This window comes from Arabidopsis lyrata (genome assembly GCF_000004255.2).
Source record: "Arabidopsis lyrata subsp. lyrata unplaced genomic scaffold ARALYscaffold_4, whole genome shotgun sequence".
In the NCBI taxonomy this organism is placed as follows: domain Eukaryota; kingdom Viridiplantae; phylum Streptophyta; class Magnoliopsida; order Brassicales; family Brassicaceae; genus Arabidopsis; species Arabidopsis lyrata.
Genome location: NW_003302552.1, coordinates 21699127 through 21721046, shown reverse-complemented (window position 1 = coordinate 21721046; position 21920 = coordinate 21699127). Strand labels below are relative to the sequence as shown.

At 34.0% G+C, this 21920-nt stretch overlaps 5 protein-coding genes across 5 annotated transcripts; all 5 read right to left on the bottom strand.

Annotated features, from left to right (window-relative positions):
• Positions 1 to 29: 29 nt before the first annotated feature.
• Positions 30 to 1584, bottom strand: LOC9316190. The gene is made up of 5 exons (XM_021027834.1): positions 1344 to 1584; positions 1094 to 1210; positions 733 to 767; positions 420 to 520; positions 30 to 324 (listed from the first exon to the last, which is right to left on the bottom strand). The coding sequence occupies exons 1-5, from the start codon at positions 1514 to 1516 to the stop codon at positions 238 to 240; spliced, it is 513 nt and encodes a 170-aa protein (XP_020883493.1). The 5' UTR covers positions 1517 to 1584; the 3' UTR covers positions 30 to 237.
• A 118-nt stretch (positions 1585 to 1702) lies between these two features.
• Positions 1703 to 4037, bottom strand: LOC9316189 (protoheme IX farnesyltransferase, mitochondrial). Its single transcript, XM_021027832.1, has 7 exons — positions 3594 to 4037; positions 3366 to 3498; positions 3133 to 3270; positions 2898 to 3031; positions 2650 to 2775; positions 2344 to 2447; positions 1703 to 2257 (listed from the first exon to the last, which is right to left on the bottom strand). The coding sequence occupies exons 1-7, from the start codon at positions 3908 to 3910 to the stop codon at positions 1929 to 1931; spliced, it is 1281 nt and encodes a 426-aa protein (XP_020883491.1). The 5' UTR covers positions 3911 to 4037; the 3' UTR covers positions 1703 to 1928.
• Positions 4038 to 4197: 160 nt separating this feature from the next.
• Positions 4198 to 6360, bottom strand: LOC9316188 (protein BCCIP homolog). Its single transcript, XM_002880075.2, has 9 exons — positions 6195 to 6360; positions 5865 to 6018; positions 5702 to 5784; positions 5386 to 5610; positions 5044 to 5253; positions 4890 to 4955; positions 4717 to 4806; positions 4569 to 4625; positions 4198 to 4481 (listed from the first exon to the last, which is right to left on the bottom strand). The coding sequence occupies exons 2-9, from the start codon at positions 6016 to 6018 to the stop codon at positions 4383 to 4385; spliced, it is 984 nt and encodes a 327-aa protein (XP_002880121.1). The 5' UTR covers positions 6195 to 6360; the 3' UTR covers positions 4198 to 4382.
• Positions 6361 to 6593: 233 nt separating this feature from the next.
• LOC9316187 (uncharacterized protein At1g04910) lies at positions 6594 to 9244 on the bottom strand. Its single transcript, XM_021028295.1, has 4 exons — positions 8296 to 9244; positions 8032 to 8200; positions 7567 to 7940; positions 6594 to 7468 (listed from the first exon to the last, which is right to left on the bottom strand). The coding sequence occupies exons 1-4, from the start codon at positions 8964 to 8966 to the stop codon at positions 6952 to 6954; spliced, it is 1731 nt and encodes a 576-aa protein (XP_020883954.1). The 5' UTR covers positions 8967 to 9244; the 3' UTR covers positions 6594 to 6951.
• An 8308-nt stretch (positions 9245 to 17552) lies between these two features.
• On the bottom strand, positions 17553 to 20613 carry LOC9316186 (beta-glucosidase 26, peroxisomal). Its single transcript, XM_002880073.2, has 11 exons — positions 20445 to 20613; positions 20262 to 20352; positions 20045 to 20173; positions 19871 to 19946; positions 19598 to 19763; positions 19254 to 19509; positions 19049 to 19164; positions 18637 to 18854; positions 18406 to 18543; positions 18198 to 18312; positions 17553 to 18108 (listed from the first exon to the last, which is right to left on the bottom strand). Exons 1-11 carry the CDS (start codon positions 20450 to 20452, stop codon positions 17742 to 17744), a joined length of 1680 nt encoding a protein of 559 aa, XP_002880119.1. The 5' UTR covers positions 20453 to 20613; the 3' UTR covers positions 17553 to 17741.
• Positions 20614 to 21920: the final 1307 nt, after the last annotated feature.

The window sequence follows — 21920 nt, the reverse complement described above, 5'->3', positions numbered from 1 at the left end:
TTGATTTCTCTATAACCAAACACTCAGAATTTTGAAATCCCATTCATTGCTACAAGTGTCTCTGGAAAAGATGAGAAACGCTAGAAACAGTCGCCCGATGTTACAACGTTTGTTATATAGCTCAAACACAAGAAAAACTCCGGATGAAATTCGGTTTATTTTCGGAAGAGATTCCGAGGAAAGTCTCAAAAATCATTTACAGCTTAGAAAGATGGAACTTCGAGTTGTTAGTTTTCTTTAGGATGTAACTCCATATGGAAGTAATGCCGCAGCAACGACTCTTCCTTCTTCATTCAGAATGTTGTAAGTTGATGCAGCATTTCTCTGAATTAAAGTAATCGATATAAGCGTATAAGAAATTATGAAGTAAGCTTGGGACTAGAGAAGAAGCCTGTAGTAATGGATTAAAAGAAACTTACAGAATCAACTGTTTCTAGTTTCATGCCAAGTGACTTCACAAACTGACGGACCTCGGGAGTTACCGGGTGAATGTCTCTTCCACAACCAACAATCAAGAGCTCTGGAGGGTTAGTTAACACACAGTTCAATTATTAGTTTAGAATATCTAATAAGACCTGAGACTGAAGCTAATATGCAGCAAACATTGATTAACCAGAGGTAATAATACGGTTTTATTTTCACATGTTAATGTATCATCTAGTTTCTTGTTGCAAGTACGTGAATCTATTTGAACTGATTACTCTTGGGAACACAAAAGACGATAAAACCTACCTGGAATAGGTCGAACTGTCTGGAAGATAGACAAGCTGCATCCATGGAAATAGAAAAGTACAAACATTTAGCCACCGCTTAACAACAGAATTCATTCAACAGAAGCAAATAACACTTCAAATTGACAAAGCTTTCAAATCCTCTGATAACAATGAACATTGAAAACCTTCAACCAATCTTTTGTTAAAAGCACACAACTTTCACTCAAACACAGTCGTACAAAATCGGCTCAAATCGATATGATTTGGTGACAGAACATTGGTTAGAATCTAGGACTTGGAAACATTGACTGATAATAACAGTTAAAGAAGTATCTACATTGCTCAAGAACACTTCCCTTATTAGAGAAGAGAGAAGATACCTATCAGTGGTGATCTCGGAGAATTTACGAGGACTCCATGACATTAACAAATTCCCTACACAGAGTAAGCTTCCTTCGTATTTGACTCCATTCACAGTGAAACTCGTATCATTAAATCTGCAAATTAGGTAAAGAGAATCAACCACCACGGATTTAGACAGTTCCAATTCTAAAAACCTAAACCCAGAAACAGTCTGGAAAATCCAAAATTAACGACGAACAACAAGAGAGAAAGCTTGGAATTGATTACTCTTGGAAGCGAAGCTGATCTTCAGGAACATTGTCTATGAGATTGATCTGATCATAGAGAGAAAAAGCTCGTCTTAGAGATGGCAAAACAGGATTCGCATGCTTCGGAACTTCTTTTCTCATACTTTGAATCAATTTTGGCAAAGTCGCCATTGATTTCAACCTCATCGCCATCTTCGCCGCAGCTCAATGTCCTCAATCCTGATTTCCGATTTTCACAGCCGTCGAGACCTTTAACCAATCCGGTTTAGTCATTTACCTCTCTGCCAACATCGGTTATCGTATTTCATTGCCAACAAAACCAAAAGCGAACCAAATTCGTTAATACTCCGTTTCTAAGAACCAACACATATAAATTAATAAACCCATCAAAAATCCACCAATTTGACAGACAAGAATCTCATTAAACCAGACAGTTTTTATTTTGTATCATATGAAACATGCTTAGAAAAAAAATACAATTATGTGGAGATTAAAAAACATAAACTTTTATGCGTTCTCCACTTCATTATTAACCAAAGATTAAAACTTCAGAATTTTTCTCCACTTCTGTCCCCAAAAATTTAAGAGCTTGCTCAATGTTTTATCATGGAGAATAGAAGGAAGGAGCTGGGAGGAAAGGAAATGGTGCAGCAGAAGCATAAGCCACCGGAGGTTGAGCCACACGTTTCTTTCGCCTGAGAGGTTTTACTTCATTTGATAAACCGGCTTCTTCTATGAGTTGTTGCTGATTATCATTAGAGACACGGTGTAGAAGAAGACCAGACATGAAAACAGGAAGGAAAAGAAGACTCGCATGGAACATTTTCCTTGCTTTTTGCATGGTTCGGTCTCGGTAGAATGAAAAAGCTGTAGCAGCGATTGCTAGTGTAAGAAGTGTTGATTCGACGCAAAACCAACTTGACGTTAATCCCCCTATCACAAAAATGGAAAGACACAGCAAAAATCAGAAACAGTAGTGCAGCCTTCTAAGTAAAGAAAGATGAATCCACAAGACTCACAGTCGTAGGCGATGAAACCGAGAGGGACCATGTAAAAGCAGTTCCTAAGAGCCACTGCTGCTATTCTCTTCCCTGATGGATCAAAGAGCGACAGCATCTTGTAACTGAAAACAAGGTAAAAGGTACAAATCAGAACTTGGATCTCGTTTGCAATACTTGTGAATGTTCATTTCTAAGCGAAAAGAACTCATTATCTAGCCACCACAAAGTCGACTGCTATGAGACTATCTAGGACACTGAGATCATTCAATGGAAATGAATTAGTTCAAGATGGAAGGAGACATTCTAATCTTAATATGGTATTACCCTCCGGCTGCATAATCATTGCGGCAGAGATGTGCTAGGGCCATAAAATGAGGTATCTGCCAAAAGTAAAGAGCAGCTGGAAGAATCATCGAATTGAATGAAATCTGACCAGACGCTGCAGCCCACCTGAAAACACACAAAATACAGATGAGCATAAATTTGGCAAACCATGATTCCATTTTGAATGAAAAGCAGTATGCAACCCTCACAAAACAGAATCTACTAGAAGAAAAGGAGCAACGATTTACCCAAGCAAGGGAGGGATAGCACCAACAACAGCACCAACCCATGTATTGATAGGGTGAAGTTGCTTCAACGGAGTATAAACAAACGCATAAAGTACAAGATTGGCAGATGCAAGTCCAGCAGCCAACATATTAGTCTGCAATAACCTTGTCGTGGAAGCAAAAGTTTAGACTCACAATCTCTCTATCATCACCAACCCATAAAACAAAGAAATCACATATAAAAACAAACATTCACCTTGCTAGCCAACAAACAAGCACCAGAAGCACCAGCAATAGTGGCCCATGCAACAGCGTGTGGAACACTAATACGTCCTGAAGGCAATGGCCTTAACATTGTTCTCTTCATCTTAGCATCATTGCTTATCTCAAAAATCTAATAAATGAAAAAACAAACAAGTAAGATCAACTACATAAACACAACAAGGATTCGAAATTTATATACTTTTCAATATTCCATAGACTTCGTACCTGATTCAAGGAATTAGCAGAAGCAGCAATCATCATGGTTCCGGCACAAGTATAACAAAGCCCCGGAAAGCTAATTGCAGCATTTCCCGTACCCAGAATATACCCAGTTCCAGATGTTGCAACCACAAGCATACTATACAAACATCAAACAAATGAGAATTTGAATCCAACAATTGGAAATTTCCAAATTTCAAAATTTTCATGAGAAATCGAAAAGTAAGCACATACCTAAGTCGAGCTTTAGAAAGCTCCCAATAACAACGAGCGTAGTGATGCCCTAATCCAGCCACAGCTGCAACTCTAGACGAAATCTCACCGGTGGTAGCTGTGGCTGCCACAGTACCAGAGGCAAAAACTCGATTGGCATCGGATCTAACCCCAGTGATCCCTAACTTAGCAGTTGATTCAGACGAGACCGGAGGCTGGGAGAAGCTATTAACGGCACATAATTCGCGGGACCAAGGAATCAGTCTAGGGTTTGGTAACGAAGAAGAAGCAGAGATCCTTGAAGAGAAACGAGACACAACAGATGTTCGCCACATCATGCGAACTAACACGTTCTGTCGTTGGAATTTTCTACGCGTTGAAGGAGATCGAGAGAAACTACTTCATCATATGAACAGATTGTTTCAGATTACGGTGACTCCTTCACTTTTCCAGGAAATGAGAATTAAAATATAGATATGGTGTCAAAGAATTCAGGGGTACTTGTATAAATAAATCAAAGTATCAACATTTTGGGCCATGGTGTTTTTTTTTTTTCTTTGACCTATGAAGTCTCTTTTAAAATAAAAACTACTCTTTTATGGGCTTAAAGCCTTAGACCAATCACTAGAAAATTCGAAAGATGAATAATCTTGACTGATAAAGATTCATAATGTTGTGCGTTTTATAGAGTTTCACAAGACATTGTTTCAGACAAAAGAAACCTCAATAATCGTTGACCGAATCAAACAAAACTGGCGGGAATCGATTACAACTAAACCGTTAATCGAATCTTTAAGAAGAAGATGTTCATCATTGTTCATCGATGAGAGAGTTCAACATCTTTCTGAATTTAGGAATCTTGTTTGCTTCCACGGCCATCACTAAACCCATCAACTGATAATTCTTCATCTGTGAGAATCGCCAATAAACCAAACATGACAAGCCAGAAACAATTGAAATCAAAACAATGTGTATAAGTCGGAGAGATAAACTTACTTCTTGGGAAGTAACGAGCTGTGAGCGCATAGGGAATGTGAAGGACCAAGAGCTAAGCTGCAAATGCAGTTTTTCCAACATATGTTCAGAGATTATGTTTATCTATTGCACACGGGCAGTCGAGTAGATATATATAAGAATAAGTTACCTCAAGAAAGAGTTCATCTTCAGGCTTAAGAAATATTGTTTCTTCAATGTCTTCACCATGTCGAGGTTTTCTCTGCTTAGGATTCTTCAGCTATATAACCAAGAACATTTATCATATTGTTAAAACAAGAAGGCTGGACAATATGAAATCTTAGCATAATACAAAAAAATTACCTTGTAAATCTTGGTAATTAGAAGATATGACTTGAAGCGGAATGATCTTCGAAGCTCTTCTGTAGGCTATATGAACAAAAAAAAAACTTGAAAACTGTTATATTTGTATTGCTCAAAAGAAGTTACCTATAAGCTTATTTTAAAAGATGGAAACCTCGTCTTCAGTGGCCCATGAGACTTCATCGAACAATCCATCGTACAGTGGAGGAAGAAGTTGTGGAGGAAGGTTCATCACTCTTTGAGATACCAATAAACCAACATCTTGTGCCTTTTTCTCTAAGAGCATTTCTAGATTATTCGCTATAGTCTTTTCTGAACAAACTTTTCGAAGAAACTCTTTTAAGTCTCTAAAGCACTTGTTGTCCTGAACAAACGGCAACAAACACATTCTACGATTAGAATTACTTTAACAAGCCTCACAAAACCAAATCACCAAGTTTCATGTAAGATTATACCAAACAAAGCGTGTATTCGAGGGAGTTTTCTAGTGACTTGCCTTATATCTTGCCATGTTAAGAGCAGTGACAAGAGCAAATACTGACTCGTCCTCATCATCTGCTACTTTCACAACAGTTCCTACAGTTGTTTGCTCCAATATGAAATCAACAAAACTGCTCAAATCCCACTCCTTGTCATCGAGATAGTTTTGTAACAGGATCTTAACCCCATGAAAGTCTGTAGGTTTAGGATCAAAGAACTCAAAGTCTGCTTGCACATCTTCCTTCAAAGATCAAGAATTGAAAGAAAAAAAGATAAATTAGGGATCTTTTTCACTACAACAAAACCACCAGAAGAGTAAATTAATCCCTTACCTGAGAATCTTCTTCATCAGACGAGTCCGATAATTGTTGTTCTTTCCCTTTCTTAGATAAATTAGGGATCTTTTCCTTTTCATCTACAAAATTAGAATGATACATCACTACAATTACAATGTTTGTGAATAGAAAAATCGCAAACACACTAAGGTTTACTCACCAAAAGATATCTCTTCATCAGAACATTGACAATCTTCAGGATGAGGCAAATTACGCCTAGCCATTGAAGCAAAGGAAAGTAACCGCATAAACGGTGAAAATGCTAAAGGCTGATACTTTAACACTCTTCTTCCTGATGATGGTCTTCGAGGCATCTATTTCATTCAATTCACAGCTAAATAATATTTAGACGAATTCACTAAAACCTAATGATATAATCATATTAGCTCTATGAATTGAGTTCAAGGAACTGTAAAAGAAATTGGAAGCACACCAAAAAAACGATAAAGGTCCTTAATTTGAGTTCATCGAATAGAAAACGAAACCAAACCTGGAAAAGTTGATTCAACAGTGCGCAAAAGCCAAACCCAACAAAGTTCACCCTTTCGAGATACGAAGATTGATCAAACACGACCGACCCAGAAGCCAAAACCGTCTCTCAAAACCCAAAACCCGAACAAGACTGTTTGACTTCAATCTAAGAGAAAGCACACGGCGTCGTATTGTAACAAAAAAGAAGCCCTAATTTAAACGACATCGTTTAGACACCAAACCAAACAGAACAAAAGCGACGTCGTTTTTAATGTCATCATCAGCATGCTGCTCTGCTATTATTATCTCATCTTTTGACTATGATTGAATATGAGTTTTGATTTGCAGCTGGAATATTCATGATTTAAACCTACGGTTAGGTGAATTAAACAAAATAAAAAGATAAATATTTGGAGGATATGATTAACTATTGCTTTATTTATTTCACAAGAACAACTAGAACCGTATACAACTCTGTAATATATAATTACAGCCCAAATAAAACGAATCAAAGAATCATATCTTATAACCTCACTAGTCTACTTCCCACGTATATCGTAAAAACATGTAAAATAATCTCCCAAACAGATAACGAATATATATTTACTCCAAAAGATTTGAAAAATGATCAGATTAAAACCGAACTAAAAGAATATCGCACGAACCACCACGAATCGTCTTCCTCAATCAATCTCCGGTGATCAGGAAAAAAATCGGCGTCTTCTTCATCTTCAGCGCCACCAATAATGTGAAATGATCAAAATGTCCTTCAAGGCTTAAGCATCGGATTGTTGTTGTTGTTGTTGTTGTTGTTGTCGTCTATCCGAGCACATACACTCTGGAACAGGATGTTTTGTAACATCTTTACCGGCTTTGCTCATTCTCAATTCCGGCTGTCCTAGCGATTCTCGATGAAGATCTTTCACAATCCTGTTAAAATCCGATTCAGGAAGCGACGAATTCATGAAATAAGGAAGCATCTGTCTCTTATTAGGAGTGATGTATTTCTTGTGACCAGCGTAAGCTCTTTGCCCTTGTAACGCATGTCCCATGTTTCCTCCATGAGACGGTATGAAAACATCGCTCTTTTCGCAGACAATGTAGTCGATAGCAGCCATAACCGAAGCTTTCTTGGCAAATGGTTCAAGCTCGCCTGGTAAAGCAAGATCATGCTTGTTGTAGAACTGAGGGAATTCTTTAGTTAGTGGCTCCAAAACCTCTTTTCCTCCTAGAGGCTCTCCTCCTGCCCAATAGATTCTCGCATTCTTTGGAGCTTCTAATGCTTTAAGCAGCCTGTGGAATGGCAACAAAATATTAGTATCACACAAAACCGAAATACTGAAATGTCCAACCATAAGCAAAAGGATTTGTTCATATAGTTGGTATTATACCTTGTGACTTCTAGAGCAGTTAAAGGGCATAAACCGGCGAGTTTTCTCTCGTGATAAGTCATGTTTGATCTACCGGTAAGAAGCTCAGGGTGAGCTTCCCTTTCGCTGTTGACTATTTCATCGTACTCGGGAGTTAAACCAGGGAGACAACCAGTTCTAACCCAAACATCTTTCTCCATTCTTAGATGAAGTGAGAGATACTGTCCTTGGTTACGCATTCTTGAAGCTAACTTGTTACCAAGTTCAAGAATCCTCGGAGAAAATCTCAGCGCTTGGAAAGCCACCTTGCATCGGAGTTTCTGAAGATCAGACGGAAGGTCCTTGGAGAGTCTTGAATCGAGGCCACGAAGAAGTAAAACTCTTTCTCTGTTAATCTGCAAAAAACAGAGCAAAGAAAAACACTATAATTAGCTCAATCTAGTCAAACAACACACATCAAATGAGATTGTTTTGGTAAGTTCTTACTCGCTTAAGATAATGAGCACGAATCCATTGAGGAGAAGCATGAAGTGGAGTCCTCTTCTCTTCAACAGGTCTCGTCATTACATGTGTAGAAGGTAGAGAAGACACTATATGAACATCATCCGCTAAAACATCCTTGAAATGCTCCAAATCGAATATATCCGCAAATTCACTAAAATTGCAACAAACAAACAAACAATTAGATCAACAATGTCACAATCTTCTCACTTCTTCTTTCAAAGATTATAATGAGTTTAAATTTCATACCTTTCGTCTCCCCAAATGACATTAACCTGTAAAACCGGAACAACTAAAGAAGCACCAAGAATCCTAGCGATCACAACAGCATCAACAATCTGATTCCTTTGCTGATTCATCCCACCAGAGACAACAACAAGCAAATATTTCCATCTGTTCTTCAATATCGAATTGCTATCTCTTCTATACTGACTTGTAAATCCCAAACAGGGCTTAAACCCTAACCCATCAGGTTGTTTCCAGAAATCACCTTCCGTCAACAAAGTCTCGTTTTTTCCACCGTCTAATTGAATAATCCCATTCGAATTCGAAGACCCAGGAGCCAAATTCGATTCTTGAACCAAACCCAGATGGGATTCAGCGTTTTGTTCACCGTCGAAGCTTAATGGATGGTTCGTTGAACAAGGGTAACGTGAGAAAGGGAGAGAGATTGGGTCAACGTTGAATCCAAGTTTCAACATTCCAAAGAGTGAGACGAGGAAGAGAGTAAAGAACCAGATTCTAGGGTTTCTATAAGAGAAGCTGAATCTGTTGATGCTTCTTGATGATTTCTTGGGAGAAACAAGAAGAGATTGCAAAGAAGAAGATGATAAAGAGTTTATGATCTGAGAAGGGACTGAGATATAAGAAACTTTCTTCTTGTTGCTGCTGCTGCTGTTACTGTTTTTCGATAACGCCATTGAAGAAAGAAAGAATAAACAGAGTCTTTGAAGAAGAAGGATTTGGGTTTTGAGAAGAAAGAATTGGGTTTTGAGAAATCGTTGCAATGTTCAGTCACACAGCTACGGCGTTGAATCAGGGAGAGACAAAAAGAAACGTGTGAGAGAGAAAGATGGGCGGCGGGAACGCGAAGTCTGATCAAAGTCTGCAAACGCGTTCTTAAAGGAAGGGAGAGAGAAACAGAGAAGAGACCACATGGCAGTTTTTATTTTGAATTTGTTTAACTGTTTTGTTAATTTAATTGTTTTAATTGTTTTGACTTGTAGTTTCTTTTCTTAAGTGATTAGCAAGTGATTGGAAAAAAAAATTCTGTGATTAAGAGAAGATGCCACAAAAATGCGTTTTTTGTGTGTGTTATGAATGATAAAGTCATTGGAAGTTTTTGGTAGGTCCATTAAGTTTTAAATTCATTCTGCATATGAATAATGAGCCATACTTGATATATTCAATTAATATTTTAAAAACATATCAAAGTCTACTCAATTAATATGCTTCAAGTAAAAACAAAATAATAGTATGTAGAAAAATTGTGCTTCAAGTATTTATGATATAATGAATGGGAAATGATAATACATTCATTTTTTGTCAAAGAAAAAATTTGAATAATTTCGGTGAAAAAAATAACAGTCGTAAACACGAGTTTATTGGCTTATAGCCAAAACCGGCTATGTCGTTGTTCTGTGTTTTTAGTTTTTAGATGTTTACAAATTTTATGATAAATATATAAATACAATTAAACACTTGTGGTTAAAGTTTTCATTTGAATTAGATTACTTGTTGCATAATTGTAATATGACTTTCCACAACAACAACAAATTAATGAGTTATGATATGGAATAAGGAGAACCCCAATCACTTTTCATTTCAAATAATAGAAAAAGTATGTCCGAAAGAGACCAATTTATTGATGTCAAAGTTCAAAAAATTACACAAACCATAATTACGAATAGAAACACAAAAATGTGTATATCCTTTGCGTACAACAACAACGATGACAGTGTCTTGTTATGATACGGCCAGCTGTTTATTTGCATCATTCGAAGAACAAAAGATAAATAAAGCTCACACGACAGCCTGTGTATACACTTAGGGTCTGACTGGAGCGGTTTTACAGAAGAAAATTTTTTTCCCAATTCTTCTGGCTCCACATTTTTTCTTTTTTGTTATCAAAGTAAAATAAAAAAAATAAGGTAAAAGTTTTCTTTTCATATTTAGCAGAAGAACGTTTTCTTCCCAAAATCTGCTTTTACTTTGATAACAAAAAAAAAATATGTGGAGCCAGAAGAATTGGGAAGAAAACCTTTTCTTTAATAAGCCCTATACCTAAAAACAATTAATTAATTATTAAAACTTTCTTTTGGCTCCTCGAATATTATATACCCTAACGAAAATGATTGCTATTAATATTGTAGTATAATTATGTAAGTTTGGTCAACAAATTCTTTTTCTACAAGTGAGTTATAGAGAAAAATGGAAAACGGAACATACAAAAAAAAGGAATTATTACGACATCTTACAAAATAAAGTAAGCTAAGAAGTCACATGTTATTAAGGTAATTTCTTAGAATATGTTTTTTTTTGTTTGGAAATTCTTTTGTCTTAAATTACTTTACAAGTTATATCCAACCTCTTTATCCGAGTGTATGCCAGCTGGAAATCCACTTGACACATCGGTATTCTCTCCACGTCAGAAAAATTAAACGTCTTATCAACTGCCACGTGTCCATCTGCGCCACTCACATGTCTCACGTCGAAATATGAGAAAAATTAAAGTATGACTTTTCACTGTCCAAATATTCTTATTAACCAAAACATAGAGATTGATGCGAATTATTTTTCTATTCGTAACTATAATATTCGATTTAAAACCTATATCATTATACTATTACAAAAAAATTGTTCAATTGTTTTTGAGTGGCAATTTTAAATGGTATCAGAATCACTCCAACTAGTTTTTTCAGCATCTCAATGTATTGATACCAATTGTTGTGTAATTTTTAAAAAAGAAATCCCAAATTTTAATAAGAAAACATATTTAAAATGGGACTGAATTTACTGTCATAACTCAATTACATTATGAAAAATCGACAAATTTTTGGACTATTAATTAAACTTTTGAAAAAAATAGCATAATTAAAGAATAATGACTAAATGTGGTTGTTGCGTTTGTACCGATGGCATCCTCAATTATTCTTCCTTGAGACTTTTTTTTTTTTTTTTTTTCTTCCTTAAGACTTAAAATGTGTAAGAGTCCAAAGCTTTTTTAATATTCTAAATTAGCAACTTGTGAATATCATATGACGTAGAAGTTTGAAGAGTTCAAGTAGACAATAGTATTATGTATTTCGTGTGGACTTGAATATTCTGGTTTGGTTACTGAAAATGATATTTAATTAATTAGATCATATAAAATGGGGTTTATTATCGTTTGGCCTAGCTAGATCTGTCTGTCCTTAGTGTCTGACTATCCATTTAATTATATCTAAAAAATACTGCAAAGTTTCATACATTTCTAACAATTACTTAAGAATATACATTAATATGATAATATCATACACACTTTGAGACGCTGACCAAGTTAATAACGACCATTAATGTTTCGAAAGAATAGTAATTAAAATCATGTACCTACCCATAGACAAGTTTGTGGATGGAGTTCTGGAGGAATAAGAAATAATTTATCTAAGTAAGTAGTATCTCATATTTGGTGTTAAGTTAAATAAAACAATACCTCGAATTATAGTTGATATTTTTTGTTTTTATAAATCCAAAGCCTTTGTTTTGGTGAGGTGCCTATTAAAATATCTATTTTAGTATTTAAATTTTATTTTAACTACAAATAAACATATTTTAAAAAAATCTAAAACATCAATTTTCAGGAAAGATAAGAAGTAAATGGATGCAGTTTTTTTTTCTCTTTTGAGCACAGTAAATGGATGCAGTTACAATCTTAATCTGTATTGTATATGATTATAATTATTTTAGACATCAAACATACACAATTTTCTATTGCTCTTAAAAATTCCTATACTACTTACATATATCCAAAACAATTTAGGTTTTGGTTTTGTATCGATTCACGTAATAAATAGCTGTTTCTTGGGTTTGATTGTGAAATTCAGATGCTCAAACTTTGATGATGATTATATGTAAATAATAATAGGAACAATAGCATAAATAAGGGAATAAAAATGGGACAAGTACAACCAAATAATAGGATCAATAATTTTGGTTTAGAATTTAGGTTGTGATGTGGGAAACGCAGACGAATTACGACTTACGAGTTCATGCTTCTTCGTCCTTATCCAAATGACATTATTCGAAGTTGATGCAAAAATAAAATTAGACTTAATCGTAGAATATTACGATTATTTAATATTCGTCGGAATTTTAGGGAACCGTTGGATTAGTGGAGTTTTAGAATGTCATCACGTTGCACCACTTCCTCGAGTTAGAACAAAATGATAATCTTACCATAAGATTATAAAGCATTATATGATTATATCAATGGTTATATTATTTCTTTAATCTCGATTTCATGTGCTACTGTGTTATTAGATCTGTCCTCATGTTCCCCCTTTGTACCGTTTTCGAACTCAATAAATACACACAGAAATTTATTAGTGCATAGTGTTGTTTTTCTTGTAAATTAAAAACCAATGCATAGTACATATATTGTTGTTTCCCTGAGATTAAACAAACCCCGAGTCCCATAGAATTTAGTTATTGGGCAGCATAAAACATCCTCGAAGTATTAATGGATGGAATTATTCTCAGTTAACGTTATACAAGAAGAAGAATATATATGGACCAAAAAGAAAAAAGAAAGAATATCAAGAATTTGCTCAATAATGTTAAGAATTTTATCATCCCTCTTTGACGGCAATGAAGTTGGACCTACGTGCATCAAAATACATACGATTTTTTTTTTTTTTTTTTGTGAATACGAAAACTAATATGCCATATTTATTATATGTAAATTTAGCTGGAATTTTACCATATGGAATAATTAATGTCCATTATTAGTTACATATCATATGTATACTTATCGAATTGTAGATATGCGCGGGCATTTTATGCATGTGTAGTGTACACATACTTATATATATGTAACGTATGTACCAAACATTTTGATTGTTATATTAATTAATTATTGTAATTAAGTTGTTTTTTTTTAAGACACGCGCAGATTAATAGTTAAATCCTCTATCTTGGAAACTAAAACATAAATTGACTGAACAGAATTACAAAGAATTTAGAAGATTTTTTTAATATATAGAAATTATAACTATAATCAAACTAATGTTCAATATCATGTATCATGTATATATTGAGCTAGTACAATGTCGTTGTCTCAAATACATAATTGAATACCGATTACAGAAATTCTAGAGGTTTTAATTAGTTAATTATATAGAATAGAGAACTCGAAACCCTAATCATTCAGCAATAAGGACGAAGCTATCTTAATCATTTATCTAATTCTTTCACTTCTAGATGCATTCGTCATCTGTAACAACTTACTTAGCTTAACAACTCCTACCATACATAGTTAATATACTTTGTGTTCTTGATTTGGTGAAAAGGTGTACTTTACGCATACAATTTTTAAATTTCATAAATGATTCAGTCATCTAATCCGTTCAGCAATTTCAGAATAATCGACTAATTTTATTCAGTGGGGGAAAATGAAGAAAAAAAGATTAGCAAAAATGTAAAGAGATGGTGCTATTGGTGGGTACATCAATTTGGTTAAGAATCATTAGTTTCTTAAGTAATTAATTTGGTATAGTTTTAATTAAGTACAGTTAGGATTAGGATTATTATTTTCCCTTGTCTTGATGCCTTGAGGCATTTACGATGGGACATATCGATGACAGCTAGGAGTTGAACCACCATTTTTTTTTTTGTGAATTTTTTTTTTTTGTGAAAGGAGTTGAACCACCATTAAGACTTTGTTTTTATGGTTAAACCTCTAATTGAGACTTTCTTATTAGAACAACCCCATCTCCTGAATTTTATATGGCCAATAAAATCATTAAGAAAGAGAGTATTTTCACAAGTTGTTTTGATATATGTACTTTTTAATATTAAGATGCATGGCTTAAGACCACAAGTGTAATTATTATATCAATAGTATGTATCTCGAAAGTCGAAACCCTAAAGAGGTCTTCACGTAGTGTCGCAGTAATCTCTGGGAAGATCAGTAATGACTTCAAAGACATTTTCTGTTGTTATAATTAAGAGTAAAAATAAAGATTTATGATGAAAGAAGTACTTTGTTCGTGTTAATATATGATTCAAAAACCTAATATTATCATGGAATGATCATGATTTTTCCTCTTTTTTTTTGTTTTTTTTTGAATGAATGTTAAATTTTATTCATCAAGAAAACCTTTGTTACAACATTTTTTGAATGATCATGATTTTTCCTTACATAATAAAAAAGAAAAAAAAAAACTCTATGATGATGCAATAATAATAACCTGAAATTATATATGGACATTTTTTCAATTCTGTAAACAATACAAGAGAGCATTATTGCTTCAAATATTGCAATCATAGTTGAGAATGGGAGATGTTTGTTTGCGTATGAAACACTAATGTACTTGCGTGTTTACTACAGTATGTTCTATGGATTTATGGAAATTTGCCACGTGACAATTTTATATTCGCAGAAACTTTGGAGATGACACATGCTTAATTTTGAGTTTTTTGGACGTGTTAGGACTACAAATGATTAGATAAAAAATAAAACAAAAGTGGAAATGGAAAGGTACTCGGAACTTGAAAATCAAGTAAACACGATCTATAGGTAACTAGAAAAAGAAAAACTATTTTTTTGTGCACTCTTCGAATCATTACTGTAATGAACTAAATCAATAATGTGATAAGGCCTCCCACTAAACCCAAGATCCAAAGTTTCAATTCGATCGCAGAAAAGGATAATTAATTTTTTTAATAATGATATCATATTGTCCAAGTTTCAATGAACTCTTATAAAAGATGTGAAAACATGATGGGACCATCCTCATGTGAGAAAAAACTGAGCATTCTCTTATCTTATCCCCATCGCAAGGTAAAGGCGATCACTTTCTCATGTTTTGTAGTATAGTATATAAATGACATAGACATGTTTTGTATTATTGATGAGAAAACGATGGATTTAACTAGCCAAACACTTAAGTAGTACCTAAATATGTCTTAATAAATCCAAATAGTTAACTGATCAGTCGTATGTTTGATTGTTTGGACAAGATCGCACCATTGTGTAAATGATATATATCCATAATGATTATAGGACTAAAACATTCATGGATAAAATGATGAAAACCACATTTGTTTAAAAATCGATCTAGGGGATTGAGTAATTTATCTAATTCTAATTCGAAAGTCAATAAGATCCCCACAAGGTGCCTTGTTAAGTAGGCAAAGATAATTAATGTAATAAACCAGTTTTGTATACAATGGACCAAACAGATATAAGGTTTGGACTTTTGGTCTCATTCAGAATACGCCAATCATATGGGAACCAAGGACATTAACAGACGCCGATTGGCCAAACTTAGTGGCCAACCAACATCATCATCATCATCGATCGTTTTCAAAATTATTTTTCCTCCAGTTTTAATCTTGTTGTGGAAAAGACGATCAAGCCCCTTGACTTGTATATACACAAGAAGGTCAACGTAGAGAAGTATGAATTCATTAAACCAGCATAATAGGAGAAAAAGGGTAAAAGAAAAAGAAAAACAAAGGGTGCCCCCAAATTTGATGGCTCACATGAAGAAGTTTCGCATATGGGTTCATGGCCCATTTAAAGCCGACGACAATGTCTTATCCTTCATTATTACTAGACTAGGAACCTGGACTCTGTCTGTCGATTGATTTTGTTATCATTATCTTAATTCTTAAGGTTTTTGTTAGTTTTCTTTCGTTTGTCGTATATCTATTGCATAGATCTTAACATATTACAATAAGATCTGTTTCAGTTCAGTTGGAATCGAATATATCAATCCCGATGAAACAATACTTTTACAGAAAAAAGATACATTACGTAATCAAAAATATCATATAGTGGTGAATGTTAATAGCTTAAGAGACACCAAAACCGCTTTGTGTAACATATGGAATAGACGTTCGACACATTATTCAAAAACATAAGAAATGTTTTAAAGGAAAGAAGAAGAAGAAGAAGAAGATAAGAGAAGAGTAAGCAAAAAAAAAAAAAGATGGGAACAAGAAGAATGGAGGTGTAGTTGAGAGGGAACAAACACTAGAATTATGGCATGTGACCATTGTCTTCTCTTTAACTCCCATGTGGCTTTCTTTATTGCATTAGTTGTAGCACCCTTTTTATTTTGCTGCGGAGTTAATAACAATTCCAATTTTATAATCCTGATTCCTGATCTAGATCATTTCTTTTAAAGCTAGATGACCGTTGTGAAAGATAAAAAATGTATTCATATAAGCTAATTTATGTCAGTATGTGATAAGAAATATTGTATTTTAGTATTATACATGTATCAAAATCTACGAATTTATCAATGTTCTGACATATATGATGTCAAAGAAGAAAAAATCAATGTAATTATGGTGGATCCCTTTAATTATATCTTTATCTGACCACAACACATAATGTAATAGTTTGTATTAATGATATCGTTGTGTCACAACGAAATTTTAAATCCACATAATCCATGTTATTAAAATGACGTCGCTTTACATGTTTTGCTTCACAAAGATAAACTAAAAGTTGGAAGAACAAAAAAGAAAAAAAAGAACAGTAATGCAAATGACCGGGTATCTACATAACGGGCTTCAAGATTTTAAGCCCAATATATCCCTAGTTAGTTTTGAAGCCCATATGTTTTTTTTTCCAAAAAGGCAGCTGGTTCTTTTCAATTCTGGCAAGTTTTGGGAAACCATATTTAATTCGATTCTTCAAAATATATACTAGACTACTAGTAGACAGGAGAAAAAAAAACTCTTCTCCCTTGATAAGGAAAAAAAAACAAGATTAACATAGTAAGCCTTATTATATTACATACTATTTTATCAGCTTCAAAATTCTGAAATCTTAGGTCGTTTAACTTTTGACTTTTTCACCATGTCTTTATTTATTTTCTTCAAAAATTCCTTGAACCACATTGCTGACATTTTCGGATGCCTTTTAAGCCCATTTTTATAGTCTACATAGAACAACCCATACCGTATTTCGTACCCGCTATTCCATTCGCAATTATCCAGCAAAATATCCATCTACTTGTACCCCATCCTCATTTCAAAAATATTTCATTTTTCGATTAATTTTTTTTATAAATATTGATCATCAAATCAATAAACATGTTTTGTGAAGCAAGTAAAAGGCTTTTAAGAAAAATAATTTAATAATTCACCTTACTAGATGGCTTGGTGAAGGTTGCTAATATGTTTCTTGTGATTACATAAGGATAACGAATAATGAGATCACTGAATATGGCTAGCTTTTAGGAAATACTTAACGGGCCGATCATTCAGGCCCATATAAACAGAGACACTGAATCTTTCTCAACGATTTAGATCAAAACAAGTTTCCAATAACAAAACACACAATAAATTATAGAAAAGAATAGTACAAATTATAACATGGTTCTTTTTTTTCTTTTTTTTTTTCATCTTATAACATGGTTCTTCTTCAATCTTTCAAGAACAACAACAAATTCCAACACTTTTTTAGATTTTGTTTCTCTGTTTCAATTATTAGCTCCTTTGAAGAACAGAGAAGTACCAACAGTAGCAGACACAACGAACAAGCTCCCCAAAACCGCAGGTAACGCACCACTGTCTTTAATGGAATGAACAAATTGACTGTCTTGAACAGAATGCAATAGCTGTTTTCCATAGCTCTCTTTCTTTTCTTCTTCCTTAGACGTCGAAGAAGATTCTTGATCAAACCTCAAGAACTCTTTCAACCATAAAGCCGACATTTTCGGGTATCGCCTAAGCCCATCTTTGTAATCTATGTAATACAAACCATATCTTACTCCATATCCACTGTTCCACTCGAAGTTATCTAGCAATGACCATACGTAATAACCTTCCACTCTTACTCCATCTTCACTGTTAAATTCAAGGCATAGAAAATATCTTCAGTGATTTTCAGATATGCTTATAAGTTAGATATACTTAGTCATATGTGTCTAACTTACTGGATGGCTTGATGAATCGCATGGATATGTCCTTCTATGTACTCCAATCTCTCTGTGTCGATTGAAGGATTATACATATACAGACTCTGACTCTGTTCCGCTACTTCACCATACCCTGAGATTATCACAGAAAATGTCAAAATGTCACATGTCAAGAAACAGAGATATATACGAATTACTCATGTCAAGAAATTTAGTGTGACTATACCGTTCTCGGTTATCAGAATCGGAGGATTGCCATAAGTGTTTTTCACATACTTCAAAATGTTTCTGAGTCCTGTTGGATATGTGAAACTCCACTCTGATCCTCCTTGTTTCGCTATTTGTTTCCCATCTATGTTGGTTTCTGCGAATTGTGTTTAGAATGAGCCATAGGTTAGTCACAAAGTTTCCATCATCATCATTATTCATAATCACCATTATCATCAAAAAGACATACTCATCCAATCTACGCCTTGGTCAGTTCTCCAAGTAGGTTGCGTAGGATCCACGTTTTTGATACTCTTCACAAAAAGTGAGCTATAGTAGTTTATACCAACGTAATCGCAAGAGCCTATCAGTTTCTTGGATTGTTCTGGTGTAAAACTCGGTAATCGATCTCCAATTGATTTCTTCATCGTTTCTGGATAGTCTCCACAAGCAGTCGGGTGGTGATGCCTGCCAAAATATCGCGACAAGAAGACAATCAAAAACTAATAAATTTTGTGAATTTCTATCGACTCAAAACTAATCGACAATGAATAGACCGACTCATCTCTCATTTGGACTATATTATTTAAATGTCGATTCGTAACAATAGATATTACTATGAAAAATGAAGTTTATCAACTTGAATTTTAGTCATGACTTACCAACCAAGCATGAAGTCCATAGCTCGATTACATCCTTCTACATCCTCTGGATCATTCGGATCATACGGCTCGTACCAAAGTGGATTATGCGCAATCCCAATTTTTCCATTTTTAATCTGCATTGTATTCAAATCAGATCAATACAACAAAACATATTGGAAAGTGAAATATGATCCATTAATGGATATTTAAACTCTCTTCTTACATGGTCACATTTTCTAAACACTTCCACTGCTTCTGCGTGCGCTAGAAGCATGTTATGGCTCACAATATATGCCTCGTATCCGGACATTCCAGCAATACTAGCCCCATTAACATACTTCGAGCACCTTCCTGGCGCTTTCCTCCCTGTGTCATATCCCGCGACACTGTAGACCCACGGCTCATTCATAGTGCACCACAGACTCACTCTGTCCCCAAATCTCTCGAAGCAGAGACTCGCATAGTCTCTGAAGTCATCTCTGCATAAACACATGACCTAACATAAATCTCTCGAATGGATACATCCAGAACTTGTATTTTAAAGTTCAAATAAATGAATTGGCTTACATGATCTGCTCGCTTAGAAAACCGCCGTATTCATCTTCAAGATCCTGAGGTATGTCCCAATGAAAGATAGTAACAAGAGGAGTGATTTCATTGGCTAAGAGTTCATCAATAACATCATTGTAAAACTTAATTCCTTCTTCACTAACTCCTCTCTCCCTTTTGCCATCTGTTTTTGTTTTCCGCAAAATCAACCACCAGGGATTATTAGTATCGATTTGGTAACCGCCACCGAATGTCGATAAAATAAGGTTTCGAAACCAGTGGTATACTTACAAGGTAGAACTCGTGGCCAAGCAATGGAAAGCCTAAACGAATCCATGTTTATATCCTTCATTCTCTTGATATCTTCCTGTACAAGAAAATAATCACAGATCTTCAATTGCTGTAACTTGACAAGTAAGAAATTGGAAAAAAAAAAAAAACAGAACAAGAAGAGAAGAAAAGTACCTTGTAACGATGGAAGAAATCAACGGCGACATTTCCGTCACTAGAATCACTGATTCTGTGAGGAAACCTGTTGGAGAAATGATCCCACATGCTTTGTCCTCTCGCACCTTCACTCACTGCTCCTTCATACTAATTACAAAAAAACAAAACTAAAGTAAATATCATTTGATCTTGTAATGTTTTTTTAGTTCTCAGTTCTTGATTCGAAATAATTTACCTGGTAAGAAGAAGAAGCAGTTCCAAAGAGAAAGCCTTTTGGAAAGCTAGCTCTACCCTTTGACATCTCAGTAGGAAAGGTTCTTTGAAGACTGCAGATTAATTTCAAAACATTAAAGATTGTTAACACAATTTCTCTACTATATGAATCTTCAAACGGTTGGCATCAGAAAAAAGCACTCACTGTGCCATCTTTGGTTGCTTTTCTCTTGTCTTGAACTAAAAGCTTTTCTTGATTTTTGCTGAAGAGTTTTGATTCAGAAGAAGTTGGAGAAGAAGAGATAAAAAAAGAATGAAGATGAGAAGTAGATCTTGAAATAATCTCTGGTTATAGAGATACTGAGATAAAGCCTTGAAACGATATAATATATAAATGCGTGATTGAGAGATACAGAGCATTGAGAAGTCAAACTAGGATTACAATTTTTTTTTGGGATTTTTTTATTATTTTCAAATCGAATTTGATTGAATCCTATTGCATCCCGTCTTGTTTGCTTACTAGATTTTATCCCGCGGTATATCACGGGTCGATTTTTAACTAAAAAAATCAATTTTAAATTGTATTTTTCATATTGTTTATTTGTTAAGTGTTTAAGATTATATAATTATATTTTGATTGTTAATTTTAAGATTTCATCCGTGATATTAATACCGTCCCGTATTAATATCGATCCAAACCCGTCCACTATATAACTCTGTCCCGTGAAATTAAACATCATTTTGTTATTTTTAATAATATTTTATTTAATAGACATATAATTTGATTCAATTTAAAATTTTGATTTTATATATAGATTTTTAAAATTTATTTAATAATAATTAATTATATATAATAATTTCTGAATTAATTGTGTATAACCGACAGTCAAGATTGAAGATTAAAAACCGGATTAAGATTTGAATGGCCAAAATTAAAGAAATCGAATACGCAAATCGAAATCGAATTGAATATGGATATAATTGTGGCAAGGATTAGTTATGTTTAATATATTATGTTAAAATTTTTGGAAATGGTTTTTTATGTTAATATCTTGATTTAATTTTAAAATCTAAATAATTAATATCAATAGTATTTGATCGTAATTAAGTTGGAACTCCATGATCTATTTCATAAATGTCTCCAAAAATATATATATAGATTAAAAAAAAATACTATCAATAAGACCGGTCAACTTCAATTTTTCAGCACACTTGCATAATTTAATCTGATATTAAATTAAATTTGCCCTTTTTTTTGTCGGCAATTAAATTTGCCCTTAGCCGATTTACACCTTACACATACATAATTATTATTCTTAATTTACCGTGAATATTGTCTGTCTCCATAGTATTTATTCGATACTATTATAGATGCCATTAACCCAATAAATTTCTTTATTTATGTTTAGGTTAGTTTGGTTTAGGCTAGGATCACCTGAATTTAAAAAAAAAAAAAAAAAAAGTTATAGATTAAGTGAAAAAAGGACCCTAGAGGTCAATAATATAGATGAGTTCCATGGGGACCCAAATCCAACTATACCTAATCAATGGATTGGATTCAAATAGATGGCGGTTTTTTCGGGTTTTTTCCCCCAAAAAAAATGCAAATGCTTTATATCCGTGTAAATTAACATCCATGCATAATTTTACTTCTTTTTTTTTGTCAAAAGGATTTTCATGT

Bases quoted from the DNA above. Each gene is read 5' to 3' on its own strand.
- LOC9316189 (XM_021027832.1), bottom strand. From the start codon at position 3,910: ATGATGTGGCGAACATCTGTTGTGTCTCGTTTCTCTTCAAGGATCTCT. The intron at 3,271-3,365 runs GTACGAAGTCTA...TTCATTTATTAG, and splicing joins CTGCTAATTCCTTGAATCAG to ATTTTTGAGATAAGCAATGA. The intron at 3,032-3,132 runs GTGAATGTTTGT...AGGTTATTGCAG, and splicing joins CTTGTTTGTTGGCTAGCAAG to ACTAATATGTTGGCTGCTGG.
- LOC9316188 (XM_002880075.2), bottom strand. From the start codon at position 6,018: ATGCCTCGAAGACCATCATCAGGAAGAAGAGTGTTAAAGTATCAGCCT. The intron at 5,254-5,385 runs GCAAGTCACTAG...CCGTTTGTTCAG, and splicing joins TTAACATGGCAAGATATAAG to GACAACAAGTGCTTTAGAGA. The intron at 4,807-4,889 runs GTAATTTTTTTG...TTGGTTATATAG, and splicing joins TAATTACCAAGATTTACAAG to CTGAAGAATCCTAAGCAGAG.
- LOC9316186 (XM_002880073.2), bottom strand. The intron at 18,855-19,048 runs GTAAGTCATGAC...ATATTTTGGCAG, and splicing joins ATGGACTTCATGCTTGGTTG to GCATCACCACCCGACTGCTT. The intron at 18,109-18,197 runs GTAAGTTAGACA...TGAATTTAACAG, and splicing joins GCGATTCATCAAGCCATCCA to TGAAGATGGAGTAAGAGTGG.
- LOC9316190 (XM_021027834.1), bottom strand. From the start codon at position 1,516: ATGGCGATGAGGTTGAAATCAATGGCGACTTTGCCAAAATTGATTCAA. The intron at 768-1,093 runs GTATCTTCTCTC...CCATGGATGCAG, and splicing joins TCCGAGATCACCACTGATAG to CTTGTCTATCTTCCAGACAG. The intron at 325-419 runs GTAAGTTTCTTT...ACTTTAATTCAG, and splicing joins AACTAGAAACAGTTGATTCT to AGAAATGCTGCATCAACTTA.
- LOC9316187 (XM_021028295.1), bottom strand. From the start codon at position 8,966: ATGGCGTTATCGAAAAACAGTAACAGCAGCAGCAGCAACAAGAAGAAA. The intron at 8,201-8,295 runs GTATGAAATTTA...TTGCAATTTTAG, and splicing joins GTCATTTGGGGAGACGAAAG to TGAATTTGCGGATATATTCG. The intron at 7,941-8,031 runs GTAAGAACTTAC...TGTTTTTTGCAG, and splicing joins GTGCTCATTATCTTAAGCGA to ATTAACAGAGAAAGAGTTTT.